The following is a 27,561-nucleotide window of genomic DNA, read 5'->3' as shown; positions in this document are numbered from 1 at the left end:
GGAAAGGAAAGGAAAGGAAAGGAAAGGAAAGGAAAGGAAAGGAAAGGAAAGGAAAGGAAAGGAAAGGAAAGGAAAGGAAAGGAAAGGAAAGGAAAGGAAAGGAAAGGAAAGGAAAGGAAAGGAAAGGAAAGGAAAGGAAAAGGAAAGGAAAGGAAGAAAAAAAAAGAAAAAGGGATGGCTTGGAGTAACTCAGCTCAGCTCCATTTCCAGACCTCTAAATCCAGTCATGTTTTAATCCAGAGTGCCTCAAGTTGGGTACAATCTACCACTGACTAATTAACCCTCTTAGAGTTTCCTCTTTCTCAAAGAAGTTTGTTTGATTTCAGGTTTTTCTGATTTACTCAACCACTTCTTAAACTCCCTGACTTTTTATCTCCTGATTCACTCTTTGAAGAAGTCTAGTGGTCTTGAAGGATGCCATCTCCAGCTGATGCTGACTACAGAAATAGCTCCAACCAGCACTGGAAGCCTTTGGATTTGGAAAAAACTCCCTCAAAGCACAATCGCAGAACGGAGAGAAGGAATTCATTAGCTCGGGGTAGAACTCAAATTATATTTTATTCATCCCTGATAGGTTTTTTCTTTCATCTCCCACAGCATCCAGGTGCCACTGCCTTGAGTCAGTGGAACTGACACACAAAAATAAAAGCAGGGAGGAAGCTCTGACCATATTCCAAAACCTGCAGTCTCCCCTTGGGCTTCAGTTCAAGTTGTCAGACATCAGTGCAGATAACAACCCAGCACATGCTGGGGACAGGAATCCAGGGCTGTTTACAAGCAGCAGGAGGTGTTATGTACCTCGTTTGCAAACCCAGTTGTTTGGGAAAACTTCCAAGGAAATGCAGCACCTATTGCTGAAGATCACTGGGCACCAGGATTTAGCTCCAAAAAACTGTAAAGTGAAATCAATACTGGAAAAAAATAAAACAAAATGGAAACTGCAGCTTTTTGTTTATCCAGAGGAAAAAGAGAAAAAAAGGTGTTTGTTGAATAAGGAAATATCCCATTCTCCACTTAAATACCTCAGTTTGTCACTCACATGTAGCATCTCCAAGGATAAAATCAACCCCTTTGAGATGAAAACCATTATTTGTCTACAGAAACAGCCCAACCACACAGAGTGCAGCTAAAGCATCACTAGAGAATGACACCTTTGGGTCACTGATGGTGCAAACTTGATTTCTAAATGGAACCTCCAACACTTGCTTCCCATTATCCAGGTCAATCCAGCAATCAGCCTCAATACATTCTAAGAAACTTGGACACGGTACCAAAAGTAGGTCATAATTAAGCAAGGTAGCTCATAAGAGCCTTGCAGGTTGCCTAGAAACAACATTTGCTGAAGTGTTTAACCACATCTAAAAATAATTGTCCAGACAAATCACAGACCAATGGGAGAATTGTTGGGAAAAAAAGCTGCCTCGTGCCGAGCAGGGGACAGAGCTCTTTGATCAACCACGCTCCTGTCACAAAACAAGAGAAAATCATCCCCAGCAAAGGCAATACAGGGATTTATAGCCCAGTGTGAGGTGTCTGCAGCAGCAGAGGCCTTGTACAGCCTGCAGGACATGGTGTCAATTTTAGGCCATGCCTGGGAAGTCATTCAGAGGAAATCAAGGCTGGAAGCTGGGTGCAGTGCACAGGAATGATCTGTAGGATAAACCCGCCTTTGTATTTACAGAGCAGCAACTGTTCCCCATCTGTGCAGTTCCCAAACCTGTCAATAACGCCAGGCAAGTGCAGAATATTGGAAAGCAAAGCCCAGCTCCTGCTGGATGAAGAACAGGATGTGCTGTTTGCTTGTCCTAGGGGAAACGCTATGGAAAATGAGGCCCCAACATGCTGCAGGAAGAGATGTTCTGGTTATATTCCCTGTGGAGCAGCTTTGCCAGGCACTGACCCTCAGTACAGCAGATGGAAGTACAGCCACAGGTCTTGGGAGTGTGGACAAAATGCTTGGAAAGACCTCTGAGTGGACATAAAATACCTGCAGAGCTTCATTCAGCAGCCTGTCATTCGTCCGGCATCTCACTCAAGGCAAAGATCCTCCAAGGGAATTTGCTGGGGGATAATTATAAATCCCTTGGGATCCAGACAGTATGGGGACTGTCACAATGGTGCTGAGAGCAGCAAACCACTCCAGGCCTGTGTGGAAAGGCTGAGAAGCCCATGTGCTTCCCGGGGCTCACACACATCACCTCCCCTTCCTTCCTCCCTCTGCCACTTCTCAAGAGTTTCTCCTCAAAGGAAACAACGATGGCAAACACCTTCAGCTCCCACCATTAGTTAAATTTCCATCTCTGCTTCAAGGTAGAGGAATAAAAGGCTAACATGGAGATTTCTACTAAGTAAAAGTCAGAGACAAAAAAGCCCCAAGGGCAGTTTCCAAAAGCAACAGTGATGCTGCCTCCCACCTCCACCCACAAAGCAGAGCTTGGTTGTGCCACTTTATGTCATTCTGTTGGAACCCTGGGTGCTGAGAATTTCAGAATTTCTGTGCTGCCAGGCACTGACCCCCAAGAGAACACTGCACTGACCTGAGGCCTGGAGAAGCTTCCAAAATTCAATGATAGCACTGGGATTGTGGGTGTGCAGTTTGAATAGAAGTGTGTGATATCACAGGGTGGGAAACTCAGAGTTTAAGGGTTTAGAATATAATAATATATATAAAACAAGATGGAGGGTTTAGGGTAGTGATTGATCCTTCTTCTTTACCTTCTTCTCCATGGGTTTGGCTGGCTTTGTGTAATTGGATAAAAAAGTCCATATTGTGGGCATGGGTGGTTGGTTATTGAGTTAAAAGTAAAAACAATTTAGGTGTAATTTTTAAAATTCTTAATAATCCTTAAAAGGCCTTGTAGAGATAGATATGGGACCATTTTGCAGCTTGTTAAAGTACTGTAGAACTCACAGCTCGTGAGACTGTAACATAGATAAGAATTAATCAACATCTGAGTACGAACACGAAATTCCCTCTCTGCGCATTTAATCCCGACCCTGACCCAGGCAGAAAAAGAAGATAAAGAATCGACATCATTGCATAGCTGAAACTCACCTTTCCACCCAGTTCTTGTAGCTGGGGATGTCCTTGGCATAGAGGAGCTTGTTGGAGGGGGAGTCTTTGCCCAGGCGGTGCTCTGAGGTGGAGCAGGAGTCCATGAAGGTCTGAGCCACCACGGACAGACAGGCGTCTGTGATGCTGTTTTTGTGAATGTCGAACACAAACTGGGGGTTCTTGATCATGTTGACCCAGAACCGCAAGGGGAGGCTGCAGGAGAGGTGGCAGAGGGGACACAGTCAGGGCACAGCTCATAGGAGACACCTCAGCAGCAAATGGAGGGTGGGGATCAAAGATCGGGCTGTGGATATGAAGATTCTGGGATAAACTTTGCTATGCAATGAATCCCTCCCCTACAAAGTCTGGGAATCACCTTTTGTCCCTGTAATCCTTATAAGGCAGATTTTGTGAGTCTTAGAGACAATGCAGTCTTGTTGAAGGGACCCATAAATTAATGGGAGTAAAGTTTAGGTGATGATGACAAAGACTCTGGATCTCAATATGAAGATTCTGGGATAAACATTGCTACGAAATGAATCCCTCCCCTACAAAGTCTAGGAATGGTAGAGACATCACCTTTTGTCCCTGTAATCATTACAAGGCAGATTTTGTGAGTCTTAGAGTCAGTACAATCTTGTTGAAGGTGCCCATAAATTAATGGGAGTAAAATTTAGGTGATGACAAACACTCTGAATCTGAATCTGGATATGAAGATTCTGGGATTAACATTGCTATGAAATTGAATCCCTCCCCTACAAAGTCTAAGGATGGTAGAGACATCACCTCTTGTCCTTGTAAAACAAGGCAGATTTTTTTCAGTCTTTATACAATCTTGTTGAAGGTGCCCATAAATTAATGGGAGTAAAATTTGGGTGATGATGACAAACACTCTGAATCGCTCTGTATTAAGTTGCAATGGAAAGTTGACCCTATTGGTTGCTCCATCAGATGAAGACAGGCATTGAACCCACAAAAATTACTACGGTGTGGGTTATGAAGCACTGGGACAGGCTGCCCAGAGGAGTTGTGGCTGCCCCTGGGTCCCTGGAAGTGTCCAAGAACAGCTTGGACAGGGCTTGGAGCAGCCTGGGATAGTGGAAGGTGTCCCTGACCATGGTGGGGGTGGCACTTGATGAGTTTAAGGTCCCTTCCAACCCAAACTATTCTGGGATTCTACACATTTGTTGAGGGACTTGGCTTTTATCCCTCACAGCAATCCCATGGGAAGAGAGGCAGGTAGAGCTCCCAGGTGGAGACTGGGAATGCTCATGGCACACCCTGTAGGACACCATGTCCTGTCACTCTCTGCTGCTCCAGCCCAAGCCTGCACACACTCCCAGTACCCAGAGCAGCAAGCAGTTGCTACATGACAGGGAAAGCCCCATTGCCTCAAGGAAAAAAAAAAAAAGGAGCTGGGAAACAAGTACCACAGCCTTTGATATGAAAATATATCTGCCCTAACCAAGGAAAAGCTATTCCAGTTGCAACCCAAAGCCCTTTTCCCCCTTTTTCTCCAAAGAGCAGCTCACTTGTATGAGATGCCCTGAGGTACATGTATGAGGTACCTCCAGCCTTTGCCTGGAGCCTTTTGTCAGGGCAGATGCACTGCAGTGATCAGGCCCAGGAGCTGGAATGTGTCACTGAGCACAGAGCCCAGCCCCTGTGTCTCTCTCAGGCAGATTGCTAAATCTACCTTCACTCTCTGCATCTTTCAGCTTAAAAAATTCTCCTGATATTCAGGACAAACTCCCCAGTTCCTCCCATTTGCTGATTGCATTCACAGCACTGTAAAAAACTCATCCCCGAGCCTGATGGATTTTGGGTAACAACTTTCCTGACAGAGTGTTTTCCTAAACCTCTGTGTGTTCTCCTGAGCAGCAAAATTACAGAACAAATGTAAAGAAAAGCTCCACACAGGGAATCTGGTCAGCCAAGTTCAGGAGAAGAGAGAGATGCTGGAAAACACAGAATTATAGAGTGCTTTGGGTGGGAAGAGACCTTAAGGATTATCCAGGTATAGGGACACCTTCCACTATGCCAGGTTGCTCCAAGCCCCATCCAACCGGGATTTGAACAATCCAGGGATGGGGCAGCCACAGCTTTTCTGGACAGCCTGTTCCACAGGGTCTCGGGGAAGAATAAGTAAAAAATGTCAATGAGACAGGATGGAGTTGTGGGAATTTATGCTGGGAATGGAGAATCATCACTGGGGGGATGAGGTGGATGGGTGAACCTTGCAGAAGTCCTTGTGCAGGTGTTTGGTGAGGAGCAGAGTGTGTGTTTGTGTGCCTGGCTGTGGGGAGGGGATAGGGGACGATGTCCCTGGCTGGGAATACAGAAGCCCTGTGATGTGACTTTGAGTTAATTTGATCTGATTGAACAGATTTCTTCACACTGCCCCTTTTCCCACAAACACACACGCTCTGCCTTCCCCCCTCCCCCCTTAAATAAACCTCCTGCTCATTTAGGCTGAGTGGCTGCAATCAGCCTTAGATTAGTGCCGCAGATAATGTTAATAATATGCTAATGTTTCATTAGTTGAAAGCCTCTTTGGTGCATGGGGTTTCTTTTTTTATGTCACCGGCGCTGTGACGATCTGCCAACTGCATGGCTGGGAAAAGGAAAAAATGCATGAGCTGGGAGCCCCACGGCTCTCCTCTGCTGCTCCTTTTATAGTCCCTGTGTTTGCACAGGAGAAGGGGAGGGAGCCATTCCCCAGGGAGCTCTTTCCAACCGGGAGACTCAGCAGAAAGGAGAATTTTCTTCACCGATCCTGGCTTTTCCCACTGTCCCATTGCAGGGATGAGGAGCTGGAGCGGGAGGCTGATGTCACACTTTGTCACTGATGTCACACTTTGCCACTGGTCTCACCCTTTGTTACTCACTCCAAAGAAGACTCACATCCAGCTCCATGTGTGGGCAAACAAATAGGGCTGGGAATTAAAACACCCAGTGCACGTGAAGCCAGTGGTGTTGAATATTCTCCCATTCTTCCCTAAATATTCCTGTGTGAGCCTGGGCATATTCTGGCATCTTCTGCATATTCCTATGCAGCAGGGGGCTGATGTCACACATTGCCACTGATGTCACACTTTGCCACTGATGTCACCCTTTGTTACTCACTCCAAAGAGCACTCACATCCAGCTCCAGATCCTTTAAATACTTTGCACCATTGGAGATGCTCTCCTGGCCTCTACTCAGGAGGGCACAAATCTCCTGTGGGTGCTCCACATCATCTGAGGACGTCTTGGGTACCTTAAAATTCTCAGTTGGTATGAGATACCTCTGTGTTGGCAAACAGATAGGCTGGGAATTAAAACACCCAGTGCAGATGAAGGCAGTGGTGTTGAATACTCTCCCATGCCTCCCTAGATATTCCTGTGTGAGCCTGGGGATATTCTGCATATTCCTATGCAGAGCCTGGGCACTGCAGCAATTAAAAACTTAATTTTTCCTCATCAAATCCCTCACAAATCCTGTCATTTCCATGTAATACAGGGCAATCTGGGACCCATTTAGCCAAAAAGTGCTGATCCTTTAGATTTTGGGATCTTCTGACTTCTCCATTGACTTGGCAAGACTGAGCCTCATCCTTTGAGCCCCACACCAGATTCCTCAGCTCTTCCAGCAACCAGATGCCAACCACACTTCCCTCTGGTCTCCTTCCAGCCCAGTATCCATGCTGGGCTGTGCTGGGATGTCTCTCTCACTCACCAGTTGCTTTTCCAGGTGTGCCGCACGTGGGGGTCGTGGATGTTGTGCTTGTCTGCCTGCTCATCCAGGAAATCAAACATGTACTTGATGGCCAGGGGGAGGGCACTGCCACGGTGGGCAGTGCTGAAGATAGTCTCAAAGAGGTCGTCCACGAATTTCTGCAGGGTGCCCTGGTGGGAGAAAGAAAGAAGGAAAGAAGAGCATGAGGTACAAGTGGGCAGAGGATGTTTAATTTTGGTACTCCACTAAAACAGGGCATGTCTGTGGATAAACCAAGGTGTGATAGAAAATTGAGGGCTCTCTAATATCAGTTAAATGTGACATGACCTGAGAATTTCAATACAAATGTCTTTAAGCAGGAACGTTCATCATGGCAAGAACCATTACACCTCATTTCCACTCGGATTCCTCTCTCTGCATCCCATCCTCAATGCTTTAGTGCATCCATGAGACAAAACCTAGCCATTTTCCAGGCTGGCTTTCACCCAGGGCATCTAAACTGGGAAGAGAAGTCTGTAGAAGGTGTCACAGAGACAAAAAGGACAAGAGAACCTAGAGAGGTGGGTGGTTAATGTGTGGCCAGTGTCCTAAATAACACAAACTTCAATTCCCAAGAGGCCTCCTCATCTTCTATTCCCCACTGGCAGAAGAATCTCAGATTGAGAGCTTGGAGTCACCCTTGTGAGGACAATTGACTTTTAGCAGGAAGGAGAGGAGCTGGAATATCTGAGGGTGGCCAGGCTTGGATAAGGGGACAGCTAGGAGTTCTAGGCTGGGTTTGGGGTAGAACCAGGCAGGACACGTTTTCTCTGTCACCAGAGCATTTATGTGTGGATAAACAGCTGCTAAAATAACCAAAAATCAACTGAATTTCCAACAAAAATTCCCTGCTATGACAAATTTCCTCTCCTGCAAGATAAAGCTCTGCCCTTTCTCCAAGGACCTAGGGAAGAAATGTCTCCTTTCTAGAAACAAAGCCCCAGGTTCCACCAGAGTGGCTCAAGTTTACCTAGAGATAACAAACACTTAATTAGAAAGCTGGTGTCTCTGGCTGATTCACCACCTGATTTATTCTTTGGGAAACAAACAGAGGCACCTTTTTGTTTGTGTGAACTCCTGCGGGGTGAACAAAGCCCTGCAGCACATCTGACTCAGAAAGGGCTCAGGAGGGAAATCCTCTTGGTCTGACATGGGAGAGCTGCCCTCAGGTTCAGTTCCTGCAGGGAATTAGTTCTCTACATGCTCACCCTCACAAATGCCACAGAAACCTTTGAGGCTTTTAGGGAAGAGGCTCTTGGGTATCAGAGGTCAGGGATTTACCAGAATAAAAATCATTGTCAATTTAACAAAGTCTTCCTGGGGATTGTGCTACAGCAACTGCTCTCTCTCCTTCCCTCCCTCAAACGGCCACAATCAGAAGAGAAAATTGCTCGGCCCAAGAGGGGAAACAATAAAACTCCAACCTTCCTACTCTTTCTGTTGCTGTGCAGGTTTTGCAGCTGCTTTCCAGATATCTCCACAAAAAAACCCAACCAAACAAACAAAAAAAGACCCCAAAACCCAAAAATCAAACCAAACAAAAAAAGCAAAAACAATAAAAAAACACATAACAAAAAATCCAACCCAAGTGTTGAGTTTGTGACTCAGAACACAAAGCAAAAGCAGTTCAGTGGTGGGGTAGGGGCTGCATCCCCAGACAACATAAATCAGCACCAGTCCAATGCTTGCTGGTCTACACCAGCTGGGCCCTGAGCCCTGGGGAGCAACACTTTCCTTTTTCGACATTTTTCACGTGCTGTGTGATTCATAAAAGCCTCCTGATGCCAGGGAATGGGGCATGGACCAGGGGCTAAAGACAAAGCTGCCTTTCCTCCAAATCCCTCTGCAGCTCAGCCAGCCTGAGTGAGGCTGCAGGGACAGCCAGACATCAGAGGCAAAATGAGCTGAGGAATAAATGAGCAGGTAAATCTGGAAAGTAGGACTTAAACTAGTGATGGAAATGTGGGAATTGTGTTTGTGCCTATTAATACCTGACAGAAAATGAAAAAGTTACGGATGCGTTTGGAGACTCAGGTCAGGATGTCCCTGCTCTGCCCCCGCTTGATTTCATCTGTATTTTCTCTCTGTGCATGCTGAGTTTTCATGTCTCACTGTAATGTCAATGTAACCCTCTCCAAGTCATCAGCACAAGAGTCTTTATTGGCCCAGGGAAAATGTGGAGGAGGATTTTTACCACAAAACTCAGGATTTTGTGGTATAGGAACCATTTCAGACTGTGAGGCCCAACACATCTTTGGAGCTTGCTCTGAGCACCTGCCCTGGCTCTTCGCTTGCTCAATTTTGGTACAAATTACAAACCAGTATAATTGACAACTCCAGCACGTCCTGCTGTGCTTTCCCCACCAATCTCATGGCCCTGGATTGTTACTACTCCTTGCTTTTTCAGTGTCTCTTTTTGGACTCTGCTTTCAAAGCTCAAGCTCCTTCTCCACATGCTCAGAACTCTCCCCTTGCTCTTTTTCCCTTCTGTTCCTCCCTTTTTACCCAACTTTGGCATCCTTTGAGCAGCCTCTCACTTCTTTCCGACAAGAAATTCCACCTCGCTTTCAAACCCGCCCTGTCCCCTGCCCTCACCACATACCTTGGTGGCCAGTAACCTGGTCAGGTAGATCTCAGAAACCATCTTGCTGCCTCGGTCACCCTCTTTTTGGTCTCCATGCTCGTGGTTCTTGACCAGGTGCCACATCTTGACGCCGCTCTCCAGGTCGGGGGTGATCATGGGCGTGCGCGAGCGGAGGCTGTCGGGGCTGCCCGTGTAGCGGATCATGTTTTCTGCAGAGACACACACAAAAACAGGGGTCTCCCACATGTCTCAGCAGTTCTTGGTGTTATAAGTAAAAGTTTAGTTATGTTAAATTGGGGTATAGTTCATTATATTGTATTAATGATGTTATATTAATTGTATTATGTTAAGAGGCTGTCGGGGCTGCCCGTGTAGCGGATCATGTTTTCTGCAGAGACACACAAAAAAACAGGGGTCCCCCACATGTCTCAGCAGTTCTTGGTGTTATAAGTAAAAGTTAAGTTATGTTAAATTGGGGTATAGTTCATTATATTGTATTAATGATGTTATATTAATTGTATTATGTTAAGAGTGGGGGGAGGCTGATTAGAGTGTTCTAGGAGAAGGGTCCAGGGTTTGGTGGAACAGTAGTCTGGCGGGACAAGACGAGGTTGAAGACGGATTGGATGGAAGATCTGACCATGATTCGAAGCCCTGCAGAAATGATTGGCCCAGAATAAACGGCGTTAAAGACCAATGAGAAGCCTGGAAATGGACAAATCACCATGCGGATCCAAAATGGACCAATCCTGGACTCAAAGGGGGCTATAAATGGCAGAAGTTCAGTTGGGTCAAAGTTCTTATTTTTGGAAACTTGTTTTGTGGGGAGAACCCAGTGCACTTGGGGTTAGTGCACTGTTCTGTTTTTGGCTTGCTGTGTGGGTGCCTGGGCTTATCCTGGGTACTCCATTCCTTGAAGCTATTTTAATAAACTAGAACCTCTTTCTCCAGAGAAAGTTTGGCCTTGTTCATATTCATAACATTGATATTGGGGTTTTCAGGAATTCTGTTTGTGACGTGCCACCAAGTGCGTTTTTCAAAGCATTGCCCGTGCGGTTGGCTCAACAACCACGAGCCAGGTGTGATGTCACAGAGCCAGGTGCAATGTCAATGTCTACACTACTAAATTAAGTGAGGTTCAAACACTGATTTCCAGCTCTCTATAATCTTTACCTCTTATCATGCTCCCTGGCAAGTGTCACTGTCCCTGTCAGACATTTCGGTTCAGTTCAGGGTATAGCACCAGTTCCTTTTGGTAACCAGTTCATTACGTGACTGGTTTTCCCATATTTTATCCATGCCATGCCATGCCATGCTGCTTAACATAAAAATAATGGTGTCTCTAATGTGATCTCCTATTTAGCTCCTTATCCCCAGATTTAGAAGGAGCTGCCTCCCCTCCCTCCCTTGGTATCAAAGCAAACAATTCCTGCCCAGCCATCCTCCTTACTCCCTGCTCCAAAATCTTGTTTTGGCAGAAATCAGCCAGAACCCCAGGTGGATATCCACAAATTTCCTTTCCAAGAATACTTTTAGGCTCCAAATTTTACCTCTCTTTGCCTCTGTGTGATGGCACAAGGCATTCCCCTCTCCCTGACCTTCTAGCAATGTTGCCTTTTCCAACCATAATTATCAGAAGTGTTGCACCTTTCTGTAGCAAGATCTGAATCAGCCTCATTAATGCATTACCAATCTCTACATATTAATTATCAGATGGAATATCCTTTTTCTCTCTGGATGCTGTTTTCTTAATTGCAATTAACAATCACTTTTTGACCCACCACATCTTCTCCTCCCCCTGCCTCCTTCCCTATTCCCTCCTCCTGAAAAAATCAAATGGCAAAAGAATTAAAGAAATCCAACAGAAATTAACCCCCCTCAAATCTTCCTTTCCAAAGGTCACTGTGTCTTTCAGTAATTGCAACAACATGGCAAAGAGGATGAATATTAATAAGGCCTCATGGATCATTTATGTCCTTGGAGAAAGTGGAAGGGGGCACCTCTGGACATTGAGTAACTGCTCTTTCCTTTAAGATAAAGGGAGTAAGGAGGATTGGAGATGCTTCCATAAATTAAAAATATGAATAAAGTATATGACAGCAGCATTCAGGCTGGAGGGGGGTCTGCAGCACCCTGGTTGTGCATCAGGGATGTTTTGCTTTGCTGTCCAGCATCACCTTAGTGAGACAGGAGATGGTTGCAATTCTAGTGCAGGGAGGAAGGTGTGGAGGGGGTCGGTGAAACTCAGGAGGTCCCTGTTCGGCCCTGCAGAGGAGTTCCCACCTGGTGTCCCTTCCACAACTGTGTCACTCTGCTGTCTCATGGGGACAGTGGGAACAACAGTCCACTGCCTTGAGATCTGCTGATAAAGACCTCAGACTCTAAAGAGTGACATTTGGTGATCTAAGAGGGAGGCAGTTAATTATACAGACTCCTCCTTTCATTAATGAGGGAGGAGAACCTCCCAAGAGCAGCCCAACCACTTGGACCAACACTTTGAATGAGCTGCCAGAGTTTTAGATGGCTAAATCCTCCCCTCCTGCCTAATTTCACCAAATAATCATCTGCCCATCATTGTCCTGATGGTGCTTAGAGTCTGGTGACCACTGTGACATTTGGGATCTCTTCCCAGTGCTCAGAGACCCTGGCACAGAGTCACAAACACCTGTGCCTTTGATTTTAGCCCATGGAAACAATTCCCAACTTTGTGTGAGGAGTTACAAGCCACAAGGGTTTGAGTAGAATGATGGTTAATTTATCACTGGGTGAAAAAGTAGAATTTTGGGGTTTAGAATGGGGGTTCAAGAGGCAAGATGGAGGAATCTGGGTGTGTCCTGTCCTTCTCCTTGTCCTCCATCTTCTGCTGTGATGGTGGCAGTTCTGGATTGGTTTAGAGTAGAGACAGACTGTCTAACATAGGTGATAGGTATTGGAAAATTATTGTGAATAAAGTACAGGTAGTTCTTGGTATAAAAAGCCAACACCACCCCAAGGGCAGGGACTGTGCCACAACCCAACCTGCTGGACAGATCTCAGCAGGTCAGAGAAAGAATGGAATAGATAAGAGAAAATAAACGACCTTGAAAAGCAGAACTGAGGAATCCTGACTTCTTCTTTGGTTGTGGAGCTGGGAAAAAAGAGTTTCTAACACCTTGGGGGTCATTTCAGCCACAGAAACCCAAGACATACACACCCTTACCATACTTGCTGGCTGACGTCCGGGACACCGTGGAGTTGTTGACTGCGTTGTAGGCAGTGACTTGCTTGGAGACCAAAGCCACCACAGATCCATCTGGGACCTGCATTACAAAAATGACTGGGTCAATAAACTTCTGAAAAGTGGCTGAGGACCATGCCCAGGGCAGCATGAGCTGCAAATCAGTGTCTCCGTAGCCAGGGCACATTTTACGCTCAAAGCTTCGATTTCTTGCTTTGTTGAGTTGGTCTAGTAATAAAAAGGGACAAAAGCTGCTGCAGAATCTGCACTTGGACAAAGGGACAAGTGGTGACAAACAGATTCTGCTCCATCCAGGCCCTGATTCAAAGCCCACTGACGACAGTGTGAGTCACTGAGTCATTTAGGTTGGAAAAGGCCTTTAAGATCATGGAGTTCAACCATTAACTCAGCCCCACTGTGTTCACCACTAAGCCATGTCCCCAAGGGCCACATCCAGAGGCCTTTTAAACACTTCCAGGGGTGGTTTTTGCATTAACCCCAGTAAATCTGACAATAGGTTCATCCCAGGGAAGCTCTTAGGCAGAGAAGGAGCATGAGAATAATAAAATCATCTGAGCTACTTCAAACAGGCCTGGCTGTTCCATTAGGATGATAAAACTGATGTGAAATGTTCCATTCCTTCCTCCTGGATTGCAGGTGACATCTGGGTGCCTGGTTCAAAAATTCCCGTCTACAATTTTCCACTGTGATCCTGTCACCTTTCCCTGTGACAAAGGCACTGCTGGACTGAAGGGACAGGCACAACTTCTCTCTCTTTGTGGTGTCAGAGGGTGGAAAAGCAGCAGGTTTGGAGTGGCTGATGTCCAGCATGTCGTGGGACAATGTTTTGAGGGACCACAGGACTCTTTTAAAGGAGCCAGGCTTTCTGTTTCTACAACAAGGCAAATCATGTGGGTCCCATGTCAGAAATGTTAACAAGCCCGTGGCTCAAAAGAGCCGTATCAGGAACATCTGTGATAAATAAGACATCATAAAGAGGAGATGGGTGAAATAATCCCTTCTAACGACATCTAACTCTTGTCTGTGTAATAATAATAATAATAATTAGCACTTGCATGGAGTTTTTCATCTTCAAAGCACTGCAGAGGCTAATTAAATAGCCCCTCAGCTATCAGGGAAGGCAATTATTGGCTCTTTGTAGTTTTAGCCCCACACCATAGATGGGGAAACTGAGGCAAAGGCAATCTCAGTGTCTCTCCCAGCATGATCTGTGTCAGCCTCCAGGACAGCCAGGAAAATGATGTTTCCTGAGGACCTGGCCCAGCTCATCATACAGCTGGGAGCTCATTGCCTGAGGCAAAGAAAACATGGAAAAAGCACAGAGAGGGAAGAAAATTATGCCTGGTTTGTTGATGAAATAAAGCAGGAAACATCCTTGCTCTGTCTGGGGGAAAAAAAATAAAATCAAAATCAGCCAGCAATGCTTCAATCAATCTGAAGTAAAAGTTTTGTTTCCTTTTCAAATTATTGCTTGCTGCCTCCTCAGCTCAGCTCTTAAGTGACAAGAGAAAATAATCTTGTTATGAAACAGAGGTTGCTGAGGTGTGATGGAGGAAATGACAAAATTGTCAGCATCGGATTAAATTTAATGAGGTCTTTTTTGTAGGTGTTTTTTTTTTTGCAAGGGAGAAGACTTTCACCAAAACTTCACTTTTTTTCATTAAATCTACCACTTGTGTAAGACATTTTCAGACATCTCTAACCCTCTATTATGAATTTCAGGTCATGTAGGGAGGAAGGGAAGCAGAGCAGGTCACCTGGACCAGGTTAAAGATCAAAAAGTTCCTTGTAATAACAACTCCACTGCTCCATGCTCTGCAGCCACGCTGTTTTCCACCTCCCTTTTCCAGTCACCAAGCCTCTCTCTTTCCATTTTTCCTTTTTCCATCCTTCTGAACTCTGCCTGCATTAAAAGGCCATGGATACATTGGGAAAAGGGGCAAGAGAGGCCGTGGATTTGTTTGTCTGCATGAGAAATGTTAGCTCATGTTGTCCTCATCTCCTCTTCACCCCCTCCACTCACCAGGGGCGTCCTTTGAGAGGGAAAAAAGATATTTTTTTCTTCCCTTGTGTTCCTCTCTAGAGCTGTTCAGGATAATTGGGACAAGGGCAGGAGGGATGTGCTCAACACGGGGGTTCTGCCCAGTTACTGCCCACTCAACCTCTCTTTACCTCTGCATCTTAGCACAATAAAAACCACAGAATTATTAAGTTTGGAAAAGACCTTTAAGATCATCGAGCTCAACTGTTCACCCAGCACTGCCAAAGCCTCCACCAACCCACGTCCCCAAGTGCCACATCCACAAGTTTTTGAACGTTTCCAGGAGTGCTGATTCCACCACTTCTGTGGGCAAAACAATAATATTTTGCTTTCTGCTTTGGCAGAAAGAAGACCCAACTCCTGCCCACCCTCTCCCACAGATACCTGGTAGTGTGCCAGCGTGTTGAGTCTCTTCCAGTCGTTCTCTATCTTGGTGGTGATGTCCTCATCCTGAAGGATCATCCTCGCCCCGCTTGCCTGCCGCCACTCTGCAAGGAGAAACAAACAAACAAATAAACAACCAAATAAATAAATAAATAAATAAATAAACGAGACAGGTGTTGCCTTTTTGCCCACCTGGAAATGAAACTCGAGGCAATTTTAGCAACATTTAGTAATATAAGAGCTGATCTTTATTTGAAGGTCTTCAGGGGCAGTTGTGGAAAGATGTCCAAAAAAGTCCAACGAGTATGATTTTATAGGTTTTAGGTAAAAAGCACCAGTTAGGAGGACAAGTGGTGATGCAATTCCCCACCAGGTCAAGTCCCTTCTCTGGAGCTCCCCTTGGCACTGGCTGTGCTTTGTCCATGAGAATGCAACTCAAAGAAGAGCCAAGGTAGCACTGGGACCCTGTACCTCCTGGGGCTTGGGGCTCTGGGATTTGTGTTGTCTTTCTGCCTGGGGAAAGGACATGGAAAATTACTGGGAAAACTAGCCATAAATACAATAGGCTACAGAGCTACCAGTATATGTGTGAATTCACAGAATTCCCACAATGACCAGGTTGGGAGAGCCCTCCAAGGCCCTGGAGCCCTGCCCAGCCCCTGGCACCCAGTGCCACCTCCAGGCTGGTTAAACACACCCAGGGATGGTGACTGCACCCCCTCCCCGGGCAGCCATTGCAGAACTTTCTCCCCCTTGCTGGAAAAGCTTTTTGCTGCTCTCCAAGCTGGATTTCCCTCGGCCCAGCTCAGGCTGTGTGCCCTGGGTGTGCCAGTGCTGCTGCAGACAGAGCCCAGGGGCAGCTGGGCACAGGCACCTTTCAGGAGCTGCAGAGAGTGATGAGTGAATAATACAGGGAACGTAGGAAAAAAAAGGAAAAACCAAATGGCATCCCAGGGACAGAACTTTGGCACTCCCTGTGCCCAGAATCCACGTGGACACACCTATGTGGGCACATCACTCATCACTCTGTAGACTGCTATTCCATAGCTACCTAGCTCCTAGGATTTTTTCCTGCCCTTCCTCTTAGATTTTAAAATAATAAGCTAATCTTCTAACACATTCCTGAAATACTGTTTAGTCTTATTTTCAGGGAGAGGACCTACAAGAAGAACATTTTGTTTTCCAGTCAGAATCTGAGAAGACACAATAAGAAATGGGGCGCAAAGAAGCCCTGGATCAAATCCAATGGAGCAGAATCCAGGGGTAAAATTGCCTGAATTCTGAATCCAGGGGGAAAATTACCTAATCAACTGCTCTTCCAATTGGCCAATGTTTGTTAGATATGATAATCTGTTAAACCTATAAAACTTGTAGAAAGGCAATACTGGGTATACCCATGACCACTGGGACACCTGGAAGCTTCCAGATAAAGGTCTGCTTTTTATTTTACCATTTTAACACCATTGCAAAAGTTTTTCTCTTTTGATATTAGGCAAAAATAGGAGGGGCACAACTGGGCGGAAAAGCCAGGGACAGATCCAACTTCTGCTCCATGGAGGATGTAAATTTTACAAATCTTCAGCACCTGCTTGTGGGCAGAAGGGCTCCTGCTTCTGCCACTTCTCCAGGCTCTGCCCTGGAATGATGAATCCTGCAGTACTGGAGCAGCCCCTCACCTCCCTGCGTGCCATTTTTTGCTCAAATCTTGAAGAACTTTCCATAAATTCACAGAATCATTAAGGTTAGAAAAGACTTCTGAGATATTGGAGCCTTGGGGAGGATTGCTACAGCTTTCCCCACATAGGACTCATGGACTTGTCTAAAGCAAGGAAAACATCCTGTGCTTTCAAGCTGGACCATTCTTGGTTGTCACATTTCAGTCACACCGACCCAGCCAAATACAGCTTAGCCAGAGACACATCTAAAAGTCCATTCATTAGCAGGAGTTAATTAAAATGAACTCTTGGATATGGAGACATCACCTGCCACCCTTGTTTGTTTTTCCCAATATAAAAATGCAAGGACCGCTGCAAATTTCTTTTGGTTTCAGCACTTTTCTTATCACATAATTAAAATGCAATGGGAAAGCTGCACTTGCCTTTATTATTCATTGAAATTAGCAGGGAGAGGTCAGCAACTGTGCTTATTGCTGGGTGTTACTTTGGCTGGAGACACTGAGGGTGAGCAGGGGTTGTGTTGGCTGAGCACTGATCCTGAACTGCCCTTCAGCCACTGCAGCCCCTCACATCCTCACCTGCTGGGTGGCTTTGCATGGGAGGCATTTATGGAAGGGATGGAAAGCTTCTAGCTACCAGGAAATTGTACACACTCTTGTGAAAAACAAATGTTAAAGGTGAAAGAAGCTCAGGAACTTTCAGGAGGTACAGACACCACCTATAAGTAGCACAAGACTAAAAAATAAACCTAACCATAAACAATTTTTTTCAGATTATCAAAAACTGTGAGACTACCATCAAACAAACCAAACAAATAAAAGCCATACAGAATAGCGGACAATATTCCAAATATAAGTATAGAAAAGCCTAATAAATTAACTATATCACACTACCCCAAACACACCAAAGTAAACACTGGGGACTCACAATGTTTATTGTACTCACAATAATAAAAACCACCACAAAATAATTAGAGACTTACCCTACACCTCATGCTATAGCCTGTAACACCATCTTAGGTCTTAAAAAACAAGTCCTTTAAAAACATAATACCCCTAAAAAAATTGAATCAAACAACAAAACTAATTTCAAAACCAACCTTATTAGCACCCAAACTAAAGAACATGACATTGGGTGTACCATATCCCCTACCATACACCAAATACAAAGAAATGCAATAAACTATTAAAAACCACTATATCTACATCATCCCTGTGGAGTCTGAGGATGATGCTCTCTGCTCATTCCCACCTCGGCCAGATCCCTGCCATCCAATTGCTCCCAGACACTGCTTAGAAAAGCAAAAAAAATGCTGAAGTTTGGGCTGGGATGGGAAATGGTGCTCTTAGGAAGTGCCCCACTCAAGGCCAAAGCCAATTCTGCTGTCACGGAGTGTTTCTTGTGTGCTTTCCTCATGGGGTCATGGGGACAGTGTCACATTGACCTCCCTCCTTCATGGCTCTGCATATTCCTGTTTTCTGCATGTTTTCTGCCCTGGCTCACCTTTGGAGAGACACACACTCATGTTTTGGGAGGGATGCACAGGTTTTTGAGCACAGATTTCCTCATTCTGGGCTTTATTTGTATCTCAGGGCTGGGCAAGGTGCTCAGAGCAGGTTTCCCCCTGCTCCAGGGACACTCTGAGATGTTTCATCAAGTCTTTTGTGCAGGCTCTGGGGATCCCTGAGGCCTTTCCTTGGCCTTCCTGCAGGGAAGGGTCGTGTGAGGAAGACTCAGGGCCAGCCTGGCTGCACAAAACAAGGAGGAAAACCTCCAGGGCAGGCTTAGAGTCTCCAGTTTCAGTTTTGCAGCCTGATTTCCCCGCCCAAACACAAATCACTTCACCTCTGATAGTTCCTGGGCTTTATTTGTATCCCAGGGCTGGACAAGGCGCTCAGAGCAGATTTCCCCCTGCTCCAGGGACATCCTGAGATGTTTCATCAAGTCTTTTGTGCAGAGACTCAGGGCATCCCTGAGGCCTTTCCTTGGCCTCCCTGCAGGGAAGGGTCCTGTGAGGAAGACTCAGGGCCAGCCTGGCTGCACAAAACAAGGAGGAAAACCTTCAGGGCAGGCTTGGAGTCTCCAGTCTCAGTTTTGCAGCCTGATTTCCCTGCCCTAACACAAATCACTCCACCTCTGATAGTTCACTGAGCCCCTGAGCAATGACAGGGAAATGATGGGGAAAGGAGCCCCAGTTGTCCCCAGCTCTTCCTGGCCTCACTGCTCCCCTTCTCCACGAGCTCAGGGGGTCCCAAACAGACCTGCAAGGGAATGGGGAGGGAGAAGGTGACCCTGCCATCCATCCTCACAGCATTCAGTGTCAGCTCTGTCCTGCTGGCAGCACCCTGTCCCCTCTCTGCTGGGATCCAGCACAAAGGACAGACACACTCCAATCCAATTTGTTACACTCCCACCTTCCAGAGAGAGGGAGGAGAGGGGGAGGGAGGTAAAAATCCCATTAACTTTATCAAGCCTTCCAATCAGGAGCAGTGGTAAATGCAAACTCAGGAGACAGCTGCTGTGAAGCCTTTATATTTCATTCAGCAGATAGTGTATCTTTTTATTGCACGCAGGAATTACTTCTTTGCCTCTTTTTTTCTTTCTCTCTTTTTTTTTTTTTTTTTTTTTTTTTAAGGAACAACCTTTCTGTTCAACTTGACTGGGAAAAAGGAAATTCCAGGGGCCCTTTGGCAATGAGGTGAAGGCAGCAATGCCTGGCTAGGGGGTGACTCTGTGAGGAGAGAGAAGATGGGGAGATGTCACCCTGCACCTCAAATCCTACAGAAAATGTTACATCTCCCTCTGATCCAGGCCTAGGAAGAGAGGAGAAACTCAGCTCTGTTTCTGGGGTGGAGAAAGGGATGGGAACAAAAGTTTATCTCAGAACACGGAGCTGGGAAACGACAGAGAAATATTTCATCCTGTATGGAGTGAATATAGAATCACAGATTGGTTTGGGTTGGGAGGGACCTCAAAGCCCATCCAGTGCCACCCCTGCCATGGCAGGAAACCTTTCACTATCCCAGGGTGCTCCAGAACCTGTCCAGCCTGGCCTTGGACATTCCAGGGATCCAGGGGCAGCCACAGCTTCTCTGAGCACCTTGTGCCAGGGCTTCATCATCCGCAGAGTAAAGAATTTCTTTCTTAAAATCTAATCTGAAACTCCCCTTCTTTTAGTATTAAACCATTTTCCCATGTCCTGTCACTCCAGGCCCTTGCCCAAAGTCCCTCTCCAGCTCTCTTGGAGCCCCTTTAGGCCCTGGAAGTTGCTCTGAAGTCTCTCTGGGGTCTCCTCCAGCTCTCCCAACCTGTCTTCAGGAGAGGTGAATGCAAACTCTCTGTCTTACTCCATGCATGCTAAATTAGACCCAGTTTAAATGTTTCCAGCTTAAATGAACCCACATCCCAGCCCTGCAGGGCTGGTGAGGCAGTGAAATCTCACCTGGCATGGTCCACAATGAGCCTGGGACAGCATCACTGAGGGCAAGCCAAGCCAGCAGCTCCCTCCCAGCACCTCTGACCTCAGCACCACCTTCCAAACAGCATCCAGACCCCAGGGAAGAGCAAACACCTTGGCATGAAGCCACATTCCTGTTTTGTGACCCTCACACCTTACTGCTTTCCCAGAGATGGGGTGTTTCATGTGCGGGAGAGATCTTTTAAAAAATGATAATAACAAAAATCACCACCATGGAAAGAAGTCATTACTCAGAGGGCTGCAATTTGGGGGTTTGCACTAAAACCTAACCTCAGGGTGTCCAAAATCAAGGCTTTCAGCTGACAACCCCCTCCAGGAGTTGCCTGGGCAACTGCCAAACGTTGTGACATTTGCCACACACACAAGTCCCTCTGCCTGCAGCTACCCTGCATTTAACAGCTCAAAACAACTCATTAGCTTGTTTGCTTTCTGCCTTGCGAGCAATCTGGCCTGAGCGTGGACAGAAAGCCCAGAAAATGGTGATGGGAGCAGGAAATGATGCTGCTGTTTGAAAGCCACGGGTTCCAAGGCCAGATTGCAGCCATCTGCTCTGCTCTGCTCCGCTCCAGCCCCTGAGCTCAGGGCAGGCTGATCCTGAGAGCTCTGGGATGGTTCCCGAGGGCCAGCAGGGCTTTCTGCACTCCCCTTGCTGCCTGCAGCATCTCTGAAGGATGCCAGGTGCCAAGGAGCATCATTTCTTTGAGGAAAAGCTGGGATGGAGCTGTGGCTGGGTGTGTGGACCCTCTTGTATTTGTGTTCCCCCCAGATGAAGGGAGGAATGATGAATCTGACTCCATGTTCTCAGAAGGTGATATGATATGATATGATATGATATATTATGCAATGCTATACTAAATTATACTAAAGAATACAGAAAGGACACTTACTGAATGCTAAAAAGATAACAATGAAAACTCAGGACTCTTTCCAGAGTCCCAACACAGCTTGGCACTGATTGGCCAAAGAGTGAAAACAACTCACAGCAGAATCCAATGAAACAGTCACCTGTGATAACCAATCTCCAAATGCATTCCACATGAGCAAAACACAGGAGAAGCAAATGAGATAAGAATTATTTTCCTTTTTCTCTGAGGCTTCTCAGCTTCCCAGGAGAAAATCCTGGGTAAAGGGATTTCTTTCAGAGAAGTGAATGCTACACTCTTGTTCCTGTTTCACCCATGCTCCTCTCACCTTGTTGTCTGCATTGCTGCTATCTTCTACTGGATAAGGGCTTTTTATTTATATTTTAATTGTTTTTCCCACCCCAGCTGCCTCATCAATGCTCCCAGAGCTGCCCATTAGCCAGTCTGTCATCACTGTGAGCAAGCCTGTTCTCTGAGGGGGTGCACATGCTCATGCCAACTTTCTGGAACTTTCTGCTCCTCAGCACCATTCAGGAGGTGACAGAATCACAGAGTGTGTTGGGTGGGATAGAGAATCACAGTCTGGGCTGGGTGGGAAGAGATCTGAAATCTCCATCCCCTTTCTAGCTTCCGCCAGACCAGGTTGCTTCAAGCCCTGTCCAGTCTGGTCTTGAAGAGGTCAATATTTCCTAAACCAGCAGCAATTCTGGATGCAGAATTGTCAGCCCCAGCTGAAACCCTGCACGCACACACACACTTCTGGTTCCCAGAACCACAATGGAATCCAGTTAATCCCTGTATTTACAATCTGCAGGTAAAATTCCTGCATCTCATTATGGACACATCCCTCATCCTCACAGCAGAACAAACAATCCCCAGCCACATCCAGCCTGAGATCTGCAGGAATTGCTCTCTGTGGCCACCAGATGGGCCAGGAGATGTGGCTGTGAACCCCATTGCTGTGCTGTGCTGTGCCCTGGCACCCTGCCCTGCCTTCCCCCAGGCTCTCCCCACCTCTCAGCACTCCAGAGCCATCGTGGGTCCTCTTCTGGATGATGTACGTGATCTGCTCTTTACTGCTGCTGGTTTTGGCAGCTCCTTCCGTTATTCTAACTGCCTTTGATGGGCAATTTCTGTCAGGAACTCCTCCCTCCCCTACACATACACACACTCAGACACTTAACTTCAATCCCTGACCTCTCATTGCTGCCTTCATTATTGCTGTGAATAGTTTCTTGGCCTCGGTCCATTCCTTCTCCTTTTGGTTCCTCTACAGCTCAGCTGGTTTTATAGACTCCATCATTTTCCAGCCCAGTCTCTTTCACTGAAGGTCACTGAGAGCAAATTCTGGCAGATTCAGCCACAATGGAGTCCCCAGCTCCCCACCAGACATCTCAGCAATGGCCTGAGCAGATTTTTCTACGATTTTTCATTTCCTCCAGATTTTTCTGCATTTTTTTCATATTCTCCAGGTGTGGTACCACACCTGTCTGTGGACCCCAAATTCAGACTACAAACAGCATTCTCTCTCCAGGTTTCTTTTTTCCAGGGGTCTTTGGCAAGAGAACAAGAACAGCCCCACTCATGCTTTTTCAAAACCCTTGTCCAAGATGAATTCTATGGGCAGAAATGCATGGCACTGTCTTTTTATGGCCAAACATTTCCTAAGCCAGGAGCATAAACATCACCAAAATGTCCCCTCTGCCCCACTGTGGTTTCTCTGCCTTGCAGGGAGTGTGGAGAGGGGCACTTGGTGTTCTTTAAAATTATCTGAGCTGCCCTGCCAGGCCAGCAGCTGGTGCAGAAATCTCCTGAAGGTGCTGACCAGTGTCCCCACACCAGCACCCAGCTGGAAGGTGACAGTGGTTACTTGATCTGGGATATCCTGGAATTGCACAGGGATACATCAGCTTTAGAAGGTGCCAGGAAAACTCTGCCTGGGTGAACCACACTCAATCCCACCCTGTATGGGAATACAGTGTGGGTAAATGAAGGTGGCATAGAATGTAAATCTTATCCCCTAAAGAGTTGCAGCTGGACCAATTACTAAAGATCAGGAGCAGGCCTGATGTTAACAGGCCATACTTGTAGCCAATAAGAAGAGTGTTATAAAAGAGTAGATTGGTAGAAACTGGAGTGATTGGCTGCTGCAAGGACCAGGAACAGTCAGTGCCTAGAGGAGATGCCTGCAAGAAACATTGAGGAGGCACAAAACTCTGGCAGTATGGAATCCTTACTCTATAATGATAATAGAACTCTTGATATATAAGACAACACCACCTTAACTGCAGTAATCCTTGCTTCCTTCTTTTCCAGCTCAGCTGGAAGAAGGAGCAGGGCAGGCAATTCTTCCACGGGCTGTTCTTGTGCTCCAAGCACAGATGGGGCAGTTGGAGACCCCTGAAAACCCCAAAACACCTCTTTGCTCTTTGTCTAGAGGAAAGTCTCTGCATGGAGTTTGTCCATCTCCCAGCACCCCTATCCCCCTCCGGCCAGCAGCAATCTCCTACCCAGGTCCATGTCAGCAGCTTTGGGCCTGTGGGAGCAGGGCACGTTCTTGAAGATGGCATCCAGGATCTTCTCCTTGACCTGGGTGATGGTGTCGCAGTTGAGGATCTTCACCGGGATCTCGGGGCTGTTCACGTTGTCGGGGTTCACGCAGCTCAGCACCTGAGGAGAGGCACCACACCTTGCACAGGGCACTCAAACCCTCTGCCTGCACCCCCCTTGAGGTGTCTGCATCCTACAAGAGGGGTCTAGGGTGCAGAAAATTGTTGTATTTATGGGGTACCCCATGGCAGGAAGGAAATTATGAATCTGACTCCATGTTCTTAGAAGGCTAACTTATTGTTTTATGATACTATCACCCTGGTTTTTTTTAGATTTTCTAAGCCGTCCAATGTTGACATTCTTGTAGTGAACTTTCTCATACACTTTCTGTAAATAACTCATTGTTTTGCATTCCTCTGTGGAAGAGGAGAAAGTTGATGGACTTTCATTGTGTCATTGGAGAGGTGGCACTGTCACGCTTCAATCCACTGTCACTCTTGAAAAGCTATAAATGTTACAGTCAGAAAATAAACTTCCCTTTTTCCTTCACCTTGAGAACAGCGGTGTGCGCTGGTGTTCTTTCGTGTCCTATAGCGACATGATACTAGAATATATTAAAGAATACTAAACTATACTAAAGAATACTGAAAGGATACAGACAAAAGGCTAAAAATATATTAAAGAAAAACTCATGACTCTTTGCAGAACCTCGATACAGCTTGGCCCTGATTGGCCAAAGAGTAAAAACAATTCACATGAAACCAATGAAACAATCACCTGTTGGATAAACAATCTCCAACCACATTCAAAAGCAGCAAAACACAGGAGAAGCAAATCAGATAATTATTGTTTTCCTTTTTCTCTGAGGCTTCTCAGGAGAAAGATCCTGGGCAAAGGGATTTTTCCAGAAAATGTGACTGCCACAAAAAATGGGTACCAAGGGTATTCCCTCCCTCACATGGGCACAGAGATGTGGTTTCACCTGGGGGTATCTTCATTGTATTTAATCATGGAGTCACAAAAGGGTTTGGGTTGGAGGGCTCTCAATGATCACCTCATTCCACCCCCTGCCATGGGCAGGAACACTTTCCACTATCCCAGGTTGCTCCAAGCCCCATCCAGCATGGCCTTGGACATTTCCAGGGATCCAGGGGCAGCCACAGCTGCTCTGGGCACCTCTAACCCTAACCCTCACCACCCTCACAGGGGAGAATTTCTTTCTTAACAGCAGAAAACCCATGAACACCAGCTGAGTGCTTTCAGTAAAAAATGTTCATTGAGATGTCAAGGTGACCTAATTCAGGAGTGGCCTCCTTGCATTGTCACCTGGTTTTGATAATCCCAGTGAAAAGCTTTATGTTTGTCCATCAGCACAGCCATGGAGCTGAGCAGACCCTCCTCAGAAGAATGTTATTCATCTGAAATGCAGGGCGCCTTAAGAAATGAAACACAAAGCAACATCAGCAGCCTTTGCTTTCACATACAGAATAAGAAAATCAACCTAACTGGAGAGGCCTCTCTTTTCTCAGAAGGAAAATTTAATTTTCTCCGCTCTGTCCAAGAGTAAATGCAAAGCATGTGGTGAGGGGGGATACCTTAAACACAGAGCATTTAACAGCAATCTCCCTGCTAAGCCTTGCCTGTGTCTCTGTTGATCATTCTGCTCATTTCTGGTGGCACAAGTGTGAAGTCTATAAAGTTTTATAAACTTAGCACACCTTTGCACTTGAAAGGAGTGTTCAGTGATGCTCCAGGCTGTACATGGTCATCAAAATGTTCCTGTGGCACTTTTACAAGCATAGAGATGTTGGTTTTGGTGCCTCAGACAAATTTTAACTTGACCTAAATTCCCTCCTGTAGCATGCAAGAGGTGCTGGACTGTGCATCACTTTCCATCTTCACCTCCTAAAATGCAGTGGGAACTCAAAAATGGGGTGAAATCCCATCAGCCTAATTACACACTGCCTCACCAGGCTCCCTTTGGTGGTGATGTGCTCAGCCAAGAGGGACTTGTGAAGATACTGCTTACAAAGAGCTCTGTGATCTTGCTGGATGAAAGGGGAGATGTAAATAGGAGATATTGATTAGATCATAATGTTATTATTTGTATGTCACTTCCAGAAGTATTGAAAAAGCATCAATTCACATCATAATAACAGCACAGATTTACAGTTCTGGGGCACCTTTCATCTCAAAGGATCACAGAATTGTACACAAAACTGTTGAAATGAGTCCAGTGTTGAACGCCATTAGTTGGTCTGCAGCTCTCCTGGGTTATGCCCATTCCCAGCCCACAGGAACCTCTTCCTCTGCAAACTTCTTGGGTGCATCCAGAAAATCCCACCTGATTGCTGCACAAAATCCCACCACAAGCTGCATAAACTTGCACTGGTGTTTAGTTTATGATCTTAATGATCTTAAAGGTGTTTTCCAGCCTAAATTATTCTATCACAGGGAAATGGAGCAGTGAGGGCAGCCTGGGACAGCTCTTTGGGGTCACACCTGGCTATGGGGACCAAGTTACTCTCCAGGTTTCTCTCTCAGTGGTCTGAGCTCAGCTAAAATGAGCTGGTGCCAGTCAAGGCAAGCTCTGTGGTGTGATAAATCTCTGATACAAACAGCTGGATTTTGGGTCAGTTTCCCACAGAAGGCACTTGGTGATCTTTAAAATGATCTGAGCTGATGATGCCAGGCCAGCAGATGGGGCAGAATACCCCAAAATCTCCTGAAGGTGCTGACCAGTGTCCCCACACCAGCACCCAGCTGGAAGATGACAGTGGTTACTTGATCTGGGTTATCCTGGAGTTTCACAGGGATTAATCACCTTTAGAAGGTGCCAGGAAAAACTGTGTCTGAGTGAACCACACTCAATCCCACCCTGCCTGCAGAAATCCTTGCTTGCCTCTTTTCCAGCTCAGCTGGAAGAAGGAGCAGGGCAGGCAATTCTTCCAAGGGCTGTTCTTGTGCTCCAGGCACAGATGGGGCGGTTGGTGACCCTTGAAAACCCCAGAACACCTCTGTGTTCATTACAATGACTGTCAAGGCTGTCCCTCCAACATTTTAGGGAATTCTAACCCCAGTTATGGAAGCCAACTCCACTTCCAGAGCACAGTGGCTTTGGCATATATTCCCCAGGTTTTACATCATCTTCCCAGTGGAGTTTTCCAGCTGTTCTCGAGTGGAGTATGACACTTTTCTCCATACCCATACAAACCAAGCCAGAAACAAATCTCAGGGCTCCAGCAGTGCTGCTCAGAGCCTTCAACACAATCTCTGATATCAGCTGGTGGGTCCTGAAAGAACAAAACCCATGATGGGTTTTGTTCTTTCAGGACTGGTCACTCTGAGGGAAGTTTTGTGGTTTGTGGGTCTCCCAAATGCAGTGCTGCTGCTCCATCACCCACCAGCTTCATTTGGGCTTCAGGGTCACTCAAGGATGGGACTGTTTGGGCGCTGAGAAGACACCAGCACTGTTCTGTCATTAAGAAGTCTGTGTCCTTTCAGGATGTGGGGTCAGCATGGATGGGAATGGGAGTGGGAGCACATGGAGAAGTTATCTCTGAGCCCTGCTCTCCCACTGACTCTGTGTGGCCTTGGGACATCTCATTTCTCTGGATTTCTGTTTATTGACCTTTAACTCCATCCTTGGGCAGTCTTTTTTTTTTTTAATCTGTCAGCTCTTCCAGCCATGATCTGTCTCTGAGTGCCTGTGTACATGCAAAGCTTGGCTCAGCTAAGCCCTGATTTCCACTACACATTAGTGGCATTTAAATAATAAAGGCACAGCTTGTGATTACTCCCATGGTGAGGGAGTAATCCAAGGTGGCAGGGACACCTTCCACCATCCCAGGTTGCTCCAAGCCCTGTCCAACCTGGCCTTGGACACTTCCAGGGATCCAGGGGCAGCCACAGCTGCTCTGGGCACCCTGTACCCA

General features: G+C 46.4%; 1 protein-coding gene across 1 annotated transcript in view; it reads right to left on the bottom strand.

The window, feature by feature from the left end:
* Positions 1-27,561, bottom strand: part of PLXNA4 (plexin A4) — a 502,236-nt gene that overhangs the window by 9,543 nt on the left and 465,132 nt on the right. The window contains exons 25-30 of the mRNA XM_059471897.1: positions 23,587-23,746; positions 15,060-15,163; positions 12,596-12,695; positions 9,415-9,605; positions 6,774-6,943; positions 3,056-3,268 (exon numbers count right to left, since the gene is read on the bottom strand). Of these exons, the coding sequence (XP_059327880.1) occupies positions 3,056-3,268; positions 6,774-6,943; positions 9,415-9,605; positions 12,596-12,695; positions 15,060-15,163; positions 23,587-23,746 (938 nt within the window). The remainder of the gene's footprint in view (positions 1-3,055; positions 3,269-6,773; positions 6,944-9,414; positions 9,606-12,595; positions 12,696-15,059; positions 15,164-23,586; positions 23,747-27,561) is intronic.

Source organism: Ammospiza nelsoni, chromosome 5, assembly GCF_027579445.1.
Source record: "Ammospiza nelsoni isolate bAmmNel1 chromosome 5, bAmmNel1.pri, whole genome shotgun sequence".
Lineage (NCBI taxonomy): Eukaryota > Metazoa > Chordata > Aves > Passeriformes > Passerellidae > Ammospiza > Ammospiza nelsoni.
This window is presented reverse-complemented; position numbering and strand designations above follow the sequence as displayed.